General features: G+C 35.6%; 3 protein-coding genes across 4 annotated transcripts in view; 2 read left to right on the top strand and 1 right to left on the bottom strand.

Annotated features, from left to right (window-relative positions):
* Positions 1–18,487, bottom strand: part of LOC134840656 (U1 small nuclear ribonucleoprotein 70 kDa-like) — a 138,399-nt gene that overhangs the window by 58,838 nt on the left and 61,074 nt on the right. The gene's annotated exons all lie outside the window — the stretch shown is intronic.
* LOC134840437 (baculoviral IAP repeat-containing protein 7-A-like) lies at positions 1,322–13,869 on the top strand. 2 transcript variants are annotated; one of them, XM_063856241.1, is made up of 5 exons: positions 1,322–1,566; positions 8,153–8,568; positions 9,014–9,353; positions 9,574–9,884; positions 12,698–13,869. In XM_063856241.1, exons 1-5 carry the CDS (start codon positions 1,409–1,411, stop codon positions 13,294–13,296), a joined length of 1,824 nt encoding a protein of 607 aa, XP_063712311.1. In that variant the 5' UTR covers positions 1,322–1,408; the 3' UTR covers positions 13,297–13,869. The 2 variants fall into 2 exon arrangements, with proteins under 2 accessions (XP_063712311.1, XP_063712312.1); XM_063856242.1 differs by having other exon boundaries at positions 8,162–8,568.
* LOC134840140 (arylsulfatase B-like) overlaps positions 14,127–18,487 on the top strand; it is a 49,639-nt gene continuing 45,278 nt past the window's right edge. The window contains exons 1-2 of the mRNA XM_063855836.1: positions 14,127–14,771; positions 14,975–15,206. Of these exons, the coding sequence (XP_063711906.1) occupies positions 14,257–14,771; positions 14,975–15,206 (747 nt within the window). The 5' untranslated portion in view covers positions 14,127–14,256. The remainder of the gene's footprint in view (positions 14,772–14,974; positions 15,207–18,487) is intronic.

Genomic DNA, 18,487 nt, shown 5'->3' on the forward strand with positions numbered 1-18,487 from the left:
AGTACCGATAGCAACATACGCATCTCAAGCGTGGTGGGCAAGCAAGGGAACCCTCCAAGAGTTTGAAAAAGTCCAACATTCTGCAACAAAATGGATATTAGCATCGAACATCAATAACCTTAATCGCCTCCTTTCCCTAAGAATACTACCACATTAGACATTCCGATCTTCTCATTCTCTGCGTGATCTTCTGTTTCTATTCTCAATGAGAAAGGGTGATTATGATATAGAGGAGACATTGGATAAAATTGATTCGATAGGAAACAAGCGACAAAATCAAAGAGGAGAATACAGGCTGAACAAATCAAGATTGATGAAAACCGATATCAATTTTTTCCGATGAACGGAACTTCCCACCAACTACGTATCACGAACGTGCCCTAATTTCGGCAACGAACTCAAGAAAGATACCTTGCAGAAAATCTACTGGCACTTCCGAGGAAAACAAATGCACATGGAGAATAATATGTACCAGCAACGTATTTTGAACATCGAAAACGGCTCATTTACACCATTAGTTTTCAGCAGTCTGGGCGGCGCCTCCCCTCTTACCTACAAGATGCCATCCCAACTAGCCTTTTTAATAGCCATCAAAAGAAATGCTACCCAATCTGAAGCCATAAAGTGGCTACGCATTCGCATAAATTTTTCTTTAATGAAAAGCATCTTGCTGTGTATCCGTGGCACCAGGAAACCTAAATATTTTATATGCACTGATTTTAATTTTAATGACAACCTGTTTAATTAATCTTTCCCGACGTGGTTTCCTGTTTCCACCCATTTTGTACGTCATCCTCTTTCTGTTTTCCTGTTACTAATCAGACAAGGTAATTTACCAAAAAAAAAAGAATAATATGCAGATGTGGAAACTGTAACATCACAAACAAGATAAAACTAAACTAATGAATAGAAATTTAAAATGTTAATTCAAACGTTTTCGCACATGTTGTGCATCAGCAGGATTTAAAATTTCGTACAATACTTACTAATGAACTTGAACCTGGGTCCGAACCCTTGAGAAGTGTCTCTAAATCTTTTACTAATACTACTATTATAGAGGAGGTACGGTTGAAGTAAAGAAGTAAATACCTTTAATGACAACGCATTAAATGCTGGCCTGACTTAATTCCTGCAATATTGTTTATTGATGTAATTATATAATGCTGGTATGGGCCCTATCCAGCTTGTGAACGACCGTACCTAAACGGAAGGGCCCCTTTTATAATTTACTTTTTTTCAATGGTACTCCATCTGATGGTTTTCCTAAATTTGTTCGTGGTGTGAATTCCACAATAATAATAATGTGGTTGATTTCAGAAACTGTTATTGGGAGCTTATTTTTATAGTGGGACGTCCAGTTCTGTGATACGAGAGCAATATTTTCGAGTCAGACGCCCATCTTTCTCAAATGTGTTTGCAAAAAGAGTACCTAAGTGTTATCAATTTGTTTTCAACACGAATCTATATAATTTACCTCTATTACTCAGTGATACGACATATCAATTCAATGAATCACAACTCGGCAACTGATCAATTATTCATTTCATCGCTTTTGGCTAAATCACGGTTAGTAAGATTCTAAGTTGAATATAGTGTCCAAATTTTCTGCTAGGACTCAAATTATAAGGATTTCCGTTGTGGCTAAATGAACGTTTGTCTATAAATCGAACAGGAAAACGGTGGATTTTTGAAGAAGTTAGCTATTGAAGAGCATGAAAATACGGGTCTTTGGTGATGTGTTTAGCTTTGCTCATTGTGAGCCTTGTTCCTCGTTCCCTGTCAGGCAAAGTCTAAAGTTTTTTTTCTACTAGATCTGACGGAAACGTTGGTTTTTTCTTTCTTTCTTTAGCCAATGTTTGTTCATCGCATGTAGTGCCAATATTATACTGTACCGATAATTTAGTTAATTGGAAAAATTAGAAGCAAGCTTAAAGTTAATCAGTTGCTATTCCCACTGAGAAATGAGCATAGAATGTTATGAGCATTACTAGTGTTGCATAATCAAAGAACCGCACTAATTGATTAAATGGATCATCTTTGGCAATCTTTCTATCTATTTGTTTCTATTGTATATTGAAATGCGAGCTTCACTGTCTCGCCATATTTCAGCCTTTTCAACGTATTCTTTTTGCATGTTTAACGAAAAATTTCTTTGCACGTTTAAGCTATATCGTATATTGCAAATTTTTTATCGTATATATAAATATTTATCGTATATAGAATTTTTTCAATTTTCCAGCTTGAATTCAGTGTTCATTTAGCCAAGTTTGAAACTAGCAAGCCTAAAGTGGCGCCCTGTTAGGGTCTTCCCAGGGTTGCATTGGGCCTCCAAATATGAACAGGCAAATCTTTTAGTTTATGAGATTTTCAGAAATCTTAGGTTTAAAGTTTTCACAACATTTATTTTTCCCAACCCTGTAATTGGTTGCTGCCAGGGTGCTAGCAGGAGTTGCAAATCGTGCCTCCAAATATGACTGCTCAATTGCTTTTAGTTTCCAAGAATTGACGCTTTTTAATGATTTTTTCGAACGTTTTCACGAAACTTAGATTTGAAATAATTTAAAAGAAAATGGAATTGAACAACCATATAGCTGGGTGCCGCCAGTATACTCTAATAGGTTGCAATCATTGCATCCAAATTTGACTGCTGAAATGCTTTAGCTTTCGAGATATGAAGTTTTGCAATATTTTACAATATTTTTAATACCAACCCTATAATTGGATGCTCTCAGACTAATCTCAGTGGTCATCAATCTTTCCTTTCAATTTTGGCTGCTCAGACACTTTAAGTTTCAAAATTGTTTCGAAACTTTTCAAAAAATTTATTATCATTTTTTCCACAATTGTTTTTTCCACAAGAATTATTTTTTTTCCACAATTGTTATTCGCAATCCTATTGCGGAGTGCTCAAGGTTACTCTCATAGGTTGCATATCTTGCCTCCAAGTTTGGCTGCTCAAATCATCTTGTTTTCCGAGGTATACCGTTTCTTTAAACTCTTTAAAATATTTTAAAAAAATTCGAAACTTCACAATATTTGAAATTGTCAACACGATGGGGTGCTGTCAAGATACTCTAAGGTCTGGAATTCAAATTTGACTGCTCAACGCTTTTTACTTTCCTAGATATGACTCAATGATTTTTCAAAGCTATTTTTTTTCAAAGTATTAAGTTTCAAAAAAGTATGCGGTGATGTGCTACCAACAGTTGAAGATATGGCCTCAAAAATAGTAAGATTTTCAATTTTTTTTTCAAAAGTGTAAAGTTTCAAAAAATTATGCGGTGATGTCTTACCAGCAGTTGCAGATATGATAATTATTTCAATTAAACTATGAAAAAATGAGTGTGATATTTTAAAGTTAATTATGCTGGTTTAAACGATTTATGGCAGCAATTGATATACGTACGTGCTAATTACACTAGCCAGCAGCTAGTGTTTTAGTTCGAACCTTCTATCTTTCTAAACTATCTCGCAAATAAAATGTTCATTGAATGTCGAAAGTGGTCACTTATTTGGTGGCACTTTTGCTATGCATTGGAAATTTCAGAGCATCTGTTCTCTGCTTCATTTGTGGTTAGTGTTTCAGATCAATTAAGCCTCCGTGATTAGTGCGTGAGACTCAAAATCTCTAGGTCGCAGATTGAACTTGAGACTACCAGCTTTTTTACGTATTCGAGGTTTCTACTTTTCATATTGCTCTTTATAGAAGAGCTGCTTTGTGTTCTTGCTAGTTTTTGCGAAGCTTCGCCTCCGTGTGAAAATGTGAAGCTTTTGAACTGAGTCAAGACTTGGTTAGTTTTCTAAAACTAAATGGTTTTAAACTTACAAAGTTTGTGAGTAATGTCTTTGATCTTGCGCAGCTCTTAATCATGAAGAGTTGTCACAGAGTCCGGAAACTTCAGTTCCAATGTAATAGGTTTAAAGTGGCATCACACGAAGCATTCGAAGTCGTGGCCTCAATCTTGAGCTCAAGTACCCCGTCACACTACGATGTTTCCCAATTTGCGCTCTTTTGGCAATCAAATGGTCAACACTTGAACGAACTACATCAGTTGGATTTGAGCAGCTGCTCTTTTAATTAATTTTTCTTTGGAACTATGCTGGAACAACTCGTCACTCCGCGGAGTGATTTCAATGTTTCCGTCTAAAACCTCGTGTTGCATATAATTTGTGACTATGTAGGTTTTTCGCGTGGTTGTATTCGGTCGTGCTTTTGCAGTAGACTCTAAAGAGAAAGAGGTTTGTTTCCTTTATGGTAAAGCCTGGGGTGTGACTATGAAGAAAATTTCCATTCTTTTTTTTTGGTTAAAAAGGCGATTCTTCTTGCTTCTAGTCCTCGGGATAATGTTCGAATAGCGGCAACGATCAAAGGTATTTACAACTTGCTGTGGTCTGATAGAACTCCTGTGGTTCAGTTTTGTTTGGTCTGATAGAAATACGGTGACTGAAGAATCTCATGTCTCTAGTGACAATAAAATCTGCAGTCACCAAACCGTTGCTCTAATAACTACAGAAGCACTTAGGTATATATGCACTTTTTGAGTTCGATTCAAGTTCATCTGCTGAAATAGCACTCTCCAAATACGAACGTGGAAATAGCGTGAACGATTTCTAGTTTCGAAAGTGGAATTTAATTTTTGTGTTGTAATTTTGTGTTGTAAATAGCACTCTCCAAATACGAACGTGGAAATAGCGTGAACGATTTTTAGTTTCGAAAGTTGAATTTAATTTTTAGATTTCCAGTGGAATAAAAACTTTATCTGATCATCCAGTTTTCTCAAGTTGGGTTAATGTTATCAAAAAAGCGCCATAGAAATTAAAAGATTTTAAAGGGCATCTATTTTTTCTTTGAAATTCGAAAGTTCCACTAAAAAATTGTTTGTCTGACTTTGTTTATCTGCTCAAGTTTTATCGGCTTAGTTGCCACATCACAAACTTTTCTTGTGCTGTAAGCAAATATCATTGTAGTTGCAAGTGTTATTCATTGTAGGTTCAGGGGGACTTCTTGATTTTTCTCGACAACTACCCTCCCATATCCTAGATTCAATTCCAAGAACAGGTTGTGGGAAGCTCCTTTGCATCCTCGGCTACGCTCAAAATTTTTGACACAACAACTAATGACCCTCGTAAAAGCAAAAGTTTTTTTAATAGTTTTTGAAACGTTTTGACTACTTGAGAACTACCCTCCCAAATTTGATTATTTGGATACACTCGAAGTTACAGGCTGCTTCAATTTCTTCTGTATGAGCAGCTACGCCCAAATGTTAACACAGAAAGCTGTGATTCTCGGAAAAGTCAAATTTTTAATTCGTTGACCGGCTTTTTGAAACTTCACTTTTTCTTGATATTTATCCTGCCAAATCTGGTTTCAAGTGTTAAATTGAATTAACAGATTGTTAAAAGCCTACATTTATAATTGACTACAGCCATTTTTCTTTTTAGAAAAAGTAATTGCCTTCAAAATAGTCAAAGACTTGAAATAGGCTGTTTTTTGGAAACTTCTCGACTTTTCCACAAAACTACCGTGCCAATTCTCCGGTTTATTAGTCAACAGAGACACTCAGTTTTGGTTATCTTTTCTACCGAGTCGGCCTTGACATTTTTTAAGCGAAAAAACTTATTGTTTTCGGAAAAAGAAGTTTTGAACTCTTAACCGTTTTTAGCAACTACTTGATAAACTACCCATAAACTTACCTTGATCAACTTCTCATAAAACTACCCTCTCATCTGAGATTTTTTCATAAACTACTCTCTCATATCTGTGATTATAAGTTCAATGCAAGGAACAGATTGTGGGAAGCTCCTATGCATACGCGACCATCTTAGCGAGTGAAAACAGTCGTTACGTGAATTCAATCAGAAGTTACGAGAATCATTATCGTTATCAAAAATGCAGCCACTAAAAAGAAGACTGAAAAGTTGTTCTCACCAGTGTGTCGAATCCAGTTTTAGCTCATCCAGTTTATGCACTTGAATTATCTTCTATTAACAAGTCTTTGGGACCTGGTGAAACACCTGTTTGGGCTTTGAAAGAGAGTGTGCACATAATCAATACTATTTCAACTATAATAATAAAGGAAAGCCTCTCGAAGGCTGAATTTGCACAATGCTGAAAGTTCATTTGTTATTACTATATTAAAAAAAGGAGACACCGTCGATTCAATCAACTACCGTTCAACTTCCATAACATCGTTGTTAAGTTGTTTTTCAATTTTATGTCAAATAAATCAATTTTATATTGGTAAAAGTGTCCTAAACACGAAAAGATTTGGACTTAACCATAATTTTTTGGTCAATGATGCTCGTCGATGCACAACAAAAAATTGAAATTCGATCTCGTTATGCATAACATAGCAGTGCGCCATTTTTAGATCTTTCCAAAATGTTTGATTCACTTTAATATCTCAACCTTGAAGAAAAACTTTGAGAAATTTTGGTTTGGAGTCATCAGCCACTCATCTAATAATTATGTTTCTAGAAAAAAGCCAGCAGCAAATAATTGTAAATGGTGCATACTCCGGTTGCCTTAAGTTGGAACACGGTGTCCCTCATGGTACTGTACTAGGGTCTTTGCTGTCTAATTTTTTATTATTATTGATATGTCAGAAACTCTAGACAAGAGTCATGTACTCTTGCAAGTATGCCAATGACCTATCTTTGCTTAATTTCCATTCAAATCCTATCTTCACAAAAAAATCATTAGGTCCAGTTATAACAAAGTACTCTCATATTTTCATTTACATCAATTAATCATTAACGAAGACAAAAACCAGCCCTCTTTTATCTGCTCCAAAAAAGGAACTTTTAGAAAATCTAAAGCTTGAAATGGGAAAGTAAAAAGTCAGAATTTCTGATTGTATAAAGTTTCTCGGAGTTAACTTGGATAGATAGGAAATAAACAAATTTTTGCCGAAGATTAGTGCAATCTAAATCATGAAATGTAGAAGAGATAAACTCTGTTACTCATTGCCCCTATATTAAGCCATTTACACTATCCTTATATGGTTTTGAATGGTTGTACTCAAGAAAATTTAGACAAGCTGGAAAGCAATTAAAATGAGCGAAACGGATTGTAATGAATTAAAACCGAAGGACTTGTCACACGCAAGGGGGAACCCACAGTTGTTACTGACAGATATAGTCAAGTACAGATCAACTCAATATCTTCTTAAAATTAGCCAAAACAGCTCGAATTTTGGAAGCTTACGATTTCTGAAGTTTAACTATCGCTATAATCATTGAAATAACTCGCTTCTTCTGCCTGGATTGTGTAAAATAGAAATTGTTTGTTGGTCATTATTTTTAAGTCAATGAAATTTTAAACGTGGTAATTCATAAAAACATTTTTATGAAGAAAAACTATAATCTGATAAACAAATTACTTTAAGAATCCGTAGTAGAGGATAGACTCTGCCAACGTTTTTTCTGCGATACCCAACCTCCTCCAATACTTGTTCAGAAAAAAGTATATTCAGTGACTCATAAAAATTTTTGTTCTCTTATCTACTATTATTATACAATTATTGTACAATCCCTTCCACAATCAGTTTTGTAACGGCAAAAATTGATGAAACAAAGTGTTTCTCTCTCTCTCTCGATCCCTTCGCTTTACAAGCGTAACAAATGGTTTTCTCAACCTGAGCCGGCACGGCACTTCTTTTTTCCCCTAATTTAACTCGCAAATAAAGTATTCATTTAAAGTGTTCACTTATTTGGTGGTGTTTTTGCTATAATTACGATCTGTAGCATTGGAAATTTTATATCATTTGTTTTCTGCTTTAAATGTGGGTAATGAAGCGTCCGTAGCTTAGTGGTTAGTGTATGTCTTTTGATCTCTTGGTTGCAGATCGCATCCGAGACTTTGCCGAATTTTGCTAACTTGAGGCTTATTTCTAAATTTTCTTTTTTCACTTAATAGAGCTGCTTTTTTGTCGTATTCTTGCTAATGTCTGCTCAATTGTTTTCTCTTGCATAAGTATCCCTAATTTTGTTTGGGTACGCCCATCTTATCGTATTGGTTGAAAATAGTCTTTTATTTTTATTCTTCTGATTTCGAAAAAAAGATAGGAAAGAAATATAAAAGTGGTCGAAAATTGATTATCTAATAATATTATTTAGATTTTGGACGGTTTTACCTAAAATTTGTATTTAGGTCTAATAGAAGGCAAACCCAAGGGTTCACCAAACGCCTTGCATCGTTCTGCCAGTTTCCCCAGAATACGAGTTTCAATAGCGTCGAATTGGCTAAACATGGATACGAGTTTCTTCATGAATACATATCGTGTCCATCCTGCAAGTTTCGGATGAAGCCAACAGCTACAGATATTCTCGAATCACATAGAAGAATTGGACCAACATGTGATGTTTATGAAGCACATGCTAAGTTATTGGCACCAGAATCCTTGCATTTGCATGCATTTTCACCAGATCAAGAGATGCGACTGGAAACCGAAATTGACACTGTATCGAATAAGACGAGCTTAGAGAATTCTAGGTGGAAGTTTGAGTATGAGAGATTGAAGTCCTTCGCAGATCAGAAAACCAAAATACCCAGCTTTGAAATATTAGGTATTTAAAATAACATTTTCTGCAGGTTCAACGTAACGTAATCAGAAAACCATTTCCCTATATTGCTTCATAAATTAGCATTACCCTGTCACTTGAAATACGCCTTCATTGCTTCTAGTAACGAAACAAGTGAAATTGTTCTTAACTGGGCTCCAATCGTATAATACTGAGTCTGTCTCTTGGTTTAGAATCCCGTAGTAACTGCATTTTTCTTTTTACGGCTTTCAATATTAAGGTTACTTTTTTGTGAACATATTTGTTTTTGTCTTCGGACAATATGAATAAAGTTAATTTGTAGCGTACTGCCTTACAATCAATTTTTGTGCGTCATTTCAAAACTTTTTTTCAGAAAGACATTGGTTTGACCTTGAAATAGTTTCGTTAAATGAGGGAATACGTTTTTGCGTAGAAACAAATGGTCATTTAATTAGTTTTGTTGTTTCAGCTAGAAGTGGTTTTTATCTGCCCGAGAACGAAAAAGTAGAATGTTATGCGTGTGGATTTTCTATCATCGCCGCTTCCTGGCAAACTGTTTTTGAGCTACATGCTTTTAAATCCACGGGGTGTCCTTTTCTAAACGGGAAGGCTTTCAATATCCCCGTGGAACAGCAGTCCGAACCCAATTATAGCTTATCAGAGGCAACGGGCGACTCCTTACAAAGCGAAGGTGGGGAGCATTCAAACAACAGTGGGGATAGAAAGGCCGAAAAAAGTCATGTCGAAAAAACAAAATCCAACCCACGCATCTTGGATGAAAAATTCTTCCAGCGACTAATTACCTACAAGTGAGAATTTGAATATTTTGATTTTTTCTTCAACGAGAAATTCCATGGTATCTTGATTTGACCTTGGCTTGTAAAATCGTTTTATTTACAAAAATATTGCTAGGAAAAGGCGTCATATATTAAAACTCCCCTGCTGTTGAATGAGTGAGTAGTTTCAGTGCTTAGAATCATTTAGCAACAATTTGCTAGCCGGGCTTTGATTTATTCTATAATTGTTCAGACATTGGCACGACGTGGACTTTAAAGGTGTGTCTGCAATAAACTGTGCGTACGCAGGATTCGTGTATGTTCACAAATACGCGCAGCCAGTTCTGCAGTGTCTGGAATGTGAGGTGATGATGCTGAACTCTATGCCAGCTGTTGACATGATGATTGAACACGCCAGCTGTTCTCCAGTGTGTCCATTCATATCCAAAGTCAAAGGAGTGGACTACTTCAAACACGCCATCGAAATCCGGAACATCGCGCTGAAAAAGGCGGGAAAACCAGCCTTGAATGTCAGGGCAATGGACGTGAAGTACGCTCTCAAAGGTAAAGGCATAAAGAGCAACTTATCCATTTTAAATTATCTCGCTATCTTATGTGCCGATCTTCTCCTTCGCGTAAATTTTCAACCGGTTAATTGCAGCAACTATCGATTGTAGTGTAAAAGTCGGTTACAGCTGATTCAAGGATTCTTAAGTCAATGCACGAAATGTTCTTTTATTTTTTTTCAGGAGAAAGTCGAAATGGTGATCACGCTCAAGATCGATTTTTTGATTTGATTCTTTTTTAAATTCAATTCAAAATCATTTGCAAAAAGAAAGGCGAAGAACCCTCTCAAAAGTAACGTGATGGACTTTTTGTTTCACAGATAATTTTTACACTTTAGTGTAATTTTTACACTGTAGTGTATTAGTACGGCTATTCTTTTTTTTTATGCATTCCAAGTAGCAAATATTGGTGCCACTTTTGGGTTTTCTCTATGGATTTTTGATATCATGTGCTTTGACATTCGATTAGTAAGAAGTTAACACAGTTGATGCATTTTTTAATCATCAAATGAGCAGAAAAAAGGCTTTTTCTAAACAACTTTACAATATTAAAAACTTGATTTCAGAAATTGTCCAACTTAATATATCTCGCATTGTTTTTGAGATGTATAATTTATACCTAATTGTGCTTTATGCTTTTCAATTAATTACGTGCAAAGTTAGTGTGGATGCCCAGTTTGTTGTATTCCAAATTATTACATGCAAAATTGTGTCTCTTTGTCTTTGATGGCATCTTGACTGCATCGCATTGGCATATTATTAGTATATGTAATTGCTTTGTGGCCAGTTTTTGCAATTTATCAGGGCTCGTAACACAGATGCGAGGACAGAGGACAATAAATCTCTTGGTCGTCGAATCGATTCCGCCACAGAAAACGTTTTTTTTTTTTCAATTCTTATACGAGGCCAAACTGTGCACTGGATAGGCGTCAATTTTTTGTCTGTATGTTCATGCATTCCAGAGGCAAATCTTTAAACATGTTAAAGTTTTGTCGGAACGAGCTACGAAAACTTAAAAAGAAGAAAAAAGAGCGGCTTTGTTGCGAATTCCGCTTACAATTCACAAAATACATCAGTTTGGCCCCGTAATGATTTTTAACTTTTTCTTATTTCACTTTATGGAGCTATTTTTGGCGTGGTAACGCGAATTTTACTATTGCTTCAACTTGTCTGATTGAGTTAGTTTTATGGAAAATCTCGAATGCTTCTTTAATGTAAATGGGCCTAAATTTTCTAAAAAAAGAGAAGTTTGAGACTTTTTTAACTTTCCTTCGGCTATGTTTTGTAGTTCAAAGCGTAACAGAACGAAGTGATTGTCAATTTTATTGGTGATGATAATTTTTTTTTTCGTTTTTGTTTCAAGGAAAAAAGTCTTAAATTTGTTCACACTCTAGTTTGATTTTTCGCGATTTGATTTTTTGGTTTCTCAAGTTCAGTTTGTTTCATTTATTCAAAGGAATTCAAACTCCACTATCGAACATTTTAAGTATAAATGTGATGAAAAACGTGAATGATTTCACGAAAGTGGAATTCATTATCAGATTTCCTATCAAACTATAACTAGTATGCTCAAATCGAGTTAGTTTTATCAAAAAGCACCAACCATAAGTTGTTCTAGAAATTCAAAGTGCTCTTAATGGGCATCTTTTTTTTCGAAAGTTGAGATGTTTTCGAAAAACAAGTCATGAATTTTTTGTCTGATTATTTGCATTGATTGACTCTTTTCCATTTTTCTGTTGGCGGTTATGTTTAATTGTTTTCGCATCTATTTCAAAGGGTATCGTTAGGCGGTACCAATTTCATATATCCTTAATTGTTTTCACGCTCAATTTTGATTCACGGTCAATATTGTTCAGGCTCAATTTTGATTTTTGCGGTTTGACTTATGATTTCTTTTTAAATTCAGTGCACTTCTATTGTTAAAAGGAAGGCAAACTCCACTATCGGACAGCAAAATTGTAAAGGTCACGAAAAACGTGATCGACTTCTAATTTTGAAAATGGAAATTGAATATCAGATTTCCCAGCGAAATAAAAATTTTATCTATTGATCCAGTTTTCTCAAATTGGGTTAAATTTAACAAAAAAGTGTCCATCATAAAATGCTCTACAAAGTCAAAGCGCTTTAAGGCCATCTATTTTTTCTTCGAATTTTAAAATTTGAAGATTTTTGAAAAAAAAACAAGTAGGTTTTTTTTTCAGTCTACTTGCATTAATTACTCTTTTCTAACTGTCAGTTGGCTATGTTTTTATAGGTGGAAATTGTTTACTCGGTTTCATGAGGCGTTTTCAAAAATTCAAGCTAATTTTTTCAGTTCAGTGTATTCTGTACGCTTTTTCAGTTGCCTAAATTTAACTTGTTTGTAAAATGTTTTTAAAAGAAAGATTTTAAAGTGTTTTTTGATTTCGCCATAAATTATAAATATATCAGCATTTCATCAATTACCGGAATGGATAGCCAAAGTGAACTGCTGAACTCCTGAACGTCTTCTCTCGAACCTAATGGCTGAAAGAATATGCAAAATTATAACATCAAAAAAGTATATATATATTTTATATATTTTCCTGACCACTTTTTGTTCAAATAGATCGGACAATGTTTTTTAAAATCAGATTTTCTGAAATCAAGAATATATAGCATTGGGTATAGACAAGGGAGAGAAATTTGAAAAAAAAAATAAGTTCGATAAGATAAGTTCGATAAGATAAGCCTATAAAACTGTGAACTATAAAACTTGATCTATAAATATTTGTAAAGAACGTTTTCTGCTCAATTTCATCTGAGTCAAGCAAGCTTTTTATTGTTTTGTAGCGGAATACGGAAAATCCGGACTCGGACAAGGTGACTGGGAATCGTTTGAACATTTTACAACCGAACTTGTCAACCTCGGATTTCCCCCGAAAGTTGTCCAGAAAACAGTAGCGAAGAAAATGCTGAAGGTCAACAATCAGTCTTCCGAATCGAACGAAAGACCCAAACTGACGCTAACGAGCTTGCTGTCAAGTGTTCAGCGTGCATACAACAACAAATATCTAAGCGAGGAGGCCAGGGCGGCAATGAAGCCTGGTGGGGAATCGGAATCGACGGAAAACAGTCAGACGGGGAGTGGCGACACCTCGTCCTCTTCAGTTTCGTCTGACAACAGTCAGGTGGGGGAGGACTGGCCGCCCACATTACAACTGGAGGAGACTCTGGGACGATGTCTGCATTGTTTAGAGAATCCGATCAGTGCCCAGGTGGTGGACTGTAAACACATCTGTCTCTGTGGCAACTGTGCCACTTTCGTTACCAGATGTCCCCTCTGTCATGTCAAAATAAAAGCCACCAACAGGCTATTTTTGGTTGAATCGGGAAGTAGTAGCAAACCAAGAACTGCTTCAGAACTCACGTTAAGACTCTATGAAACCTGATCAATTGGAAAAAAAACATTTTAGTAGTTAAATGGTTCAAACTCAAGCAGATATATCGGGTGCGACAGTTTGATTTTATATGCTGTTAAATGCTAAGCAACTTTTCATTCTATTGAAAGGAACTAAAAGAAGGTGTGCACGATATGGTAATAACAATACAGCTTTGGAGTTATTTAGCCTCCGATGTCCCACCCGATCCGATATAACCACATAAGTTGAGCCATTGTTTTTAATGGTTAGTTTTCCTAATTAGAAATGTAAAATTTATATTCTCTCTGATGTAATGCTTAGAAACGGATCTTGGCACTTCTACCCTGCCCGACCCCTACTACTATAACTTTTTAACTTCAGCTCACGTTATTTTTTGGCATGCGAGTTAATTGTCAAATAAGAAACAAAAAAAAATTCTGGAAAGTAGTGATATAAAAAGAAAAATAGAATTGCGTTTGGTGGTTTGTGATTAAGTATCCTCAGTTCATGGCCATGGGTTCACTTAAGGAAGCATTTAACTCATTTTTAATTATTAATTTTTTGATCATTCTGAAATAATGGCATAATTTTGGGCTATTTACAAACCTGGGGGGGGGGGGGGGGGGGGGGGGGGGCTGGCTATAACAAAATATTTTTATTTGATATTTGACCGATTGCAGACTTAAATTGATAGTTCTCATAAAATCTTAGTAATATCTTAGAAATTTGCAGACCAGATATTTTTGTTGATTTCAATGAAAGGGGTGTGTTTTGAATGTCTCTGTGCCATCTGAAGTATTCGCATGCATCACTGTCCTGCAAATACAACACCTTTGTCCTTCAAACACAGCACTGTGGCAAGTTGACACAGTTATTGTGTTCAAGTTGCGTGATACGATCTAAGTCAAGTGACTAAATCTAGAGTGGCCATTGGGTAAAATAAGATCAACTATTATCTTGATAGAGTTTACAGTTCAAACACAACCAAATATGGGTGGCTGTGTAGCAATTCATTCCAGATATTATTTCTATTTTGTGGCATTTACCATCATTAGCTGCAGTGTACGAGTGGTCCATGGAAGTGACGTCAGACCAAATGTTGTGTTCATTGTGGTGGATGACCTCGGCTGGGACGATGTGGGCTATCATGGATCCACACAGGTGAAGACTCCAAACATTGACATGTTAGCTGCCAGTAGCATAGACCTCGACTCACATTACGTCAACCCTCTTTGTTCACCCTCAAGAGCCGCCCTTCTAACAGGCAGATACCCCAGTAGTCTAGGTCTGCAACACAGTGTCATAATTCAGGGCCAGAGAGTGGGAGTGCCCCTGAATGAGACTATGCTGTCAGAACACTTGAGACGAGCAGGCTATGCTACTCATGCCATCGGCAAATGGCATTTGGGCTACTTTGCCAAACAGTACACTCCGACAGGCCGAGGATTTGATTCGTTTTACGGGTACTACAACGAAAACACAGATTATTACGATCATACATCTAGGTACTCGTTTATAGACCAAGCCCCCGATTTTGAGTAGAAAATTATTTCACCGATTCCCTTGAAAACATTCAGGTGTCAGTTCAGCCTAAAACTTAGACTATTGTTTTGTGATTCTTAAGAAGCACTTTTCAAATTCGTTTCTAAACTCTCACTTCACTTTTTACATTTCAACTTGAAAAAATAAACGAGTGCCCCAAATGTAGTCTGGACTTTACATTAGCTGATAAACATAATCCAGCATGGGGCTTAGACTGGCGTATGGATGAGAATGGTACGTTCCGCTTTGTGTACGAGGACTTTGGTAAGTACTCAACCGACATTCTCACTGACCGAGCAGTACAAGTTGTTCAGAACTACAGCAAGAGTGAACAGCCTTTGTTCATGTACCTTGCTTATCAGGCCATCCACAGTGCAAACGAAGCGGAGCCTCTGCAGGTAACATTGGAATACAAACAGCAACTTACACACACTCAGATCCAGGAAAAAAGAAACGAGTACTTTATAATAGTCATTTGCTTGTAATAAGCAAGAGGCATCAAATCGGAACATGGCTTTTTAAGAATCGATGAACGTAGTTCAGACTGTATAGATCGGGATGTTTTTTTTTCAGGAGAAGTCTCAAAGGGCTCTAATATTTACAGAAGCGCATTCACACATTAATGCATTTATGAATGCACCTAGGTATATATGCACTCTTTGAGTTCAATTCACTTTCATCTGCTAAACAATAGGTAAGCTGCGCTTTCCAATTACAAAAGTGTTAAGGTCACGGAAAACGTTATCGACTTGTAGTTCTGATTGTTGCATTCGGGTGTGTTCTAGTTTTTCTTTTGTTTTCCACGCAGTCAAGAAACAGAAATAATCATCGCAAAGATTAGTGATATATCTCATTAAAGCCCTTTAAAGTCGTGATTCGAACAACATCGGTTTGAAATTTTTGATTTTTCGTCTATTTTCGAGTGACTAAAGCGATCGAGTAACGCTTGTTATAAATAAAAGCTAGCAATTTTGGCTAAAAACAACTTGATTTTACTAAAAGGAATAATAGTTTTGGAAGCTTCATTTAGTTAGCACTTCTCTGGAAAAAAACGTTCAACAATATTTTTTGAAAATTTTCGTTTTTTTGTTGATTCGGTTTTTGAAGAAATTTGGAGTCTTTTATGCCTAATTCATTTAATTTCTACGCGTTCGTATAATTGCATCATCACAGGACTTACAAAAAAAGACTAACTTGAAGAAAAAGGAAAATTTGTTTCTTCTGAGAATGTGGTCGAATTATTCTGTGCTTCTGGCACAACAACCCGCTATCCTTGTTGCGAAGTTTGAATTTATTTTTCAGATTTCCCAGCGGAATAAAAAATTTTTTTATTGATCCAGTTTTCTCAAATTGAGCGAATTTTATTTAAAAATGTTCATCTTTAAAGCTTAGAAGCCATATATTGTTTACTTTGAAAATCTATAGTCAGTTTTTTTTTCTGTTTCCTTTCATTGACTACTTTCCAACTGTCTGTTGGCTATGTTTTCAGTGAAGCACTTTGTCGATTATAATTATCGAATTATTTGATAGCTTATTTTGTTATAAAATAGAATTCGTTGTGTTATCGTGCACATTTGGCGCAGAGGACATTTGGCGCTTTTGGGACGAAAGTAGTCACAGGTACGAAGTCGACCAGGAGCTGTTCGTTGCGAACTGTCAAACATTCGGCACAAAAAATAATTGTTGGACTGTCTTGTCTGCTCATTTTTTGTCTTTTTGTTACTTATGGAAAGCTGGGAGATTCGATATGATACCTTTAAATAATGTTAACATAATGTCATTAATAATTAAGCAGAAAATTCTACTATAGTGTTTGTAGGCTATTTGCTTCATTTCAAGAAATTAGGTGCAAGCGTTCTTATTCCATTTTTCAAGTTATGTAGTTCTATCAAATTTGTGCCGTTGAAATCAAATGAAACGAGATGCCTAAATCTTCGTATTCGAATAATTTTTGGCGGATTCTGAAATTTTATTTTACTACCATTCTTAGTTTACAATCCGAAATCAAAGCCGGCGAGCATACTTCTACAAGATTCTAGCGTAAATCAAAAAGAAACAAAACTAATTTTATTTTACGGTTTTCTGAATCGTTGGTTAAGTTCCAGTTTTTGTCATGTGAACATGCGGTTATTTGACGTTAATTTGTTTACCGGAATGTTTGGCAGTTATGCTTACTTTACAGCACTTTTCTGGTGTTGTGTTGTGGTTTTCACATGTAACAAGATAGTACGTCGCAAGAACATGTGCTGTCGAGTTCAATAACCTACATAGGTTAACGGAACTATAAACCATCTCATGACTTGTTTTTAGTCTGGTTATATTCTGGCGACAGAACTGCGCAAAATAAAAGACATTTAAAATTTACAATGCAGCCAAATTGTTTACGAATAATTCAACCGTTTTGCAACAGAATGTCGACATACCATCTATTCAAGATTCTTGCTCAAATTATTCAGCGTTTACTAGTCCATCGAGGTATTTCTTAGTGCATCTACAGAAAGCATGTTTCATAATCTAAATGTGCAATTTTTCTTTTTATAAAGGTTACATGATGGCTTGTCTTTGTCAAAATTTATCCAGCTCCCATTTAAACAGTAGAACCAAATACTAAATCGGCTCTTTTTCCTTTCCCCCCACCTGCAAATTTTTACTTGTAAATTTGTTGACTACGTTGTCCGATTGCTATGAAATTTTTCATACTGACTAATGAGCCCACGCAAACATATTTCGTCATCATACTCAACCTCATAAAACCGCTCGTTACACTAATATATTGAAGGTCGTGTGAGGTGGGGAAGGGGGATTAGGAAAAAGAGCCACTAAATCACTACACTTTCCTCAAGAAACTGTCCCCCTGTTCTTTCAAGTTCTATTTTTGGAGTAAATGAACGTAGTGAAAACTTCACTATATGATAGCGATATTTTTTTCATTTTTTTGTTTACGCTCAAATTCGAAGTCTTTGAGTTTGTTTACGCTCAAATTTTATTTTTTTTTGCAGATTGATTTTCAATTTGCAGCAATTGAACAGCATTTTTGTAAAGATCACGAAAAATGGTCGAATATTTTCGAAAGACGATAATAAGTTCAGATTTCCCTGCAGAAAAACTCTATTGATCCAGTTTTCTCTAATTGCTTTAATTGTACCAAAAAATGCGAATCATAATTTAATTTGAAATTCCAGGAGCATCAAAGCCATTGATTTTTTGGTTGAATTTTGAAATTTATAAGAAATCGAAAACGTTTCTGCTTTGCGTTCATTGGCTCTTTTCCAGTCTGTTGGCTGTGTTCTTAGTTGCTGAACGTATTAATTCGGCTAAATAGGTAAAAGGTGTTGTTATCATATAAAATATCATGAAAAAGTGCTCTCAATAAAAAAAAACGAAGTAATTTTCAGATGTATAGGTCGATGTTTTTTTCTTCAGTTAAAGGTCTGAAAATGCTCTTACAACTAGAGTGGTGCATCATATACAATAAATGCACTAAGTTATACCTGCACGTTTGGAATTCAATTCAAGTTGATGTGCTAAAAGCTAGCAAATTGCGCTCTTCAATCACGAAATCGAAAATAGCGCAAAAAACATGAACGACTTCTAGTTTCGATTGTAATTTTCAGATTTCTCAACGGAGTTTAAAAACTTTCGTTTTAAAGGAAGGTAAACTCCATAATTGAACAGCATA

Source organism: Symsagittifera roscoffensis, chromosome 2, assembly GCF_963678635.1.
Source record: "Symsagittifera roscoffensis chromosome 2, txSymRosc1.1, whole genome shotgun sequence".
Lineage (NCBI taxonomy): Eukaryota > Metazoa > Xenacoelomorpha > Acoela > Convolutidae > Symsagittifera > Symsagittifera roscoffensis.

Bases quoted from the DNA above. Each gene is read 5' to 3' on its own strand.
- LOC134840437 (XM_063856241.1), top strand. From the start codon at position 1,409: ATGTGTTTGCAAAAAGAGTACCTAAGTGTTATCAATTTGTTTTCAACA. The intron at 1,567-8,152 runs GTTAGTAAGATT...ATTTGTATTTAG, and splicing joins TCGCTTTTGGCTAAATCACG to GTCTAATAGAAGGCAAACCC. The intron at 9,354-9,573 runs GTGAGAATTTGA...ATAATTGTTCAG, and splicing joins CAGCGACTAATTACCTACAA to ACATTGGCACGACGTGGACT.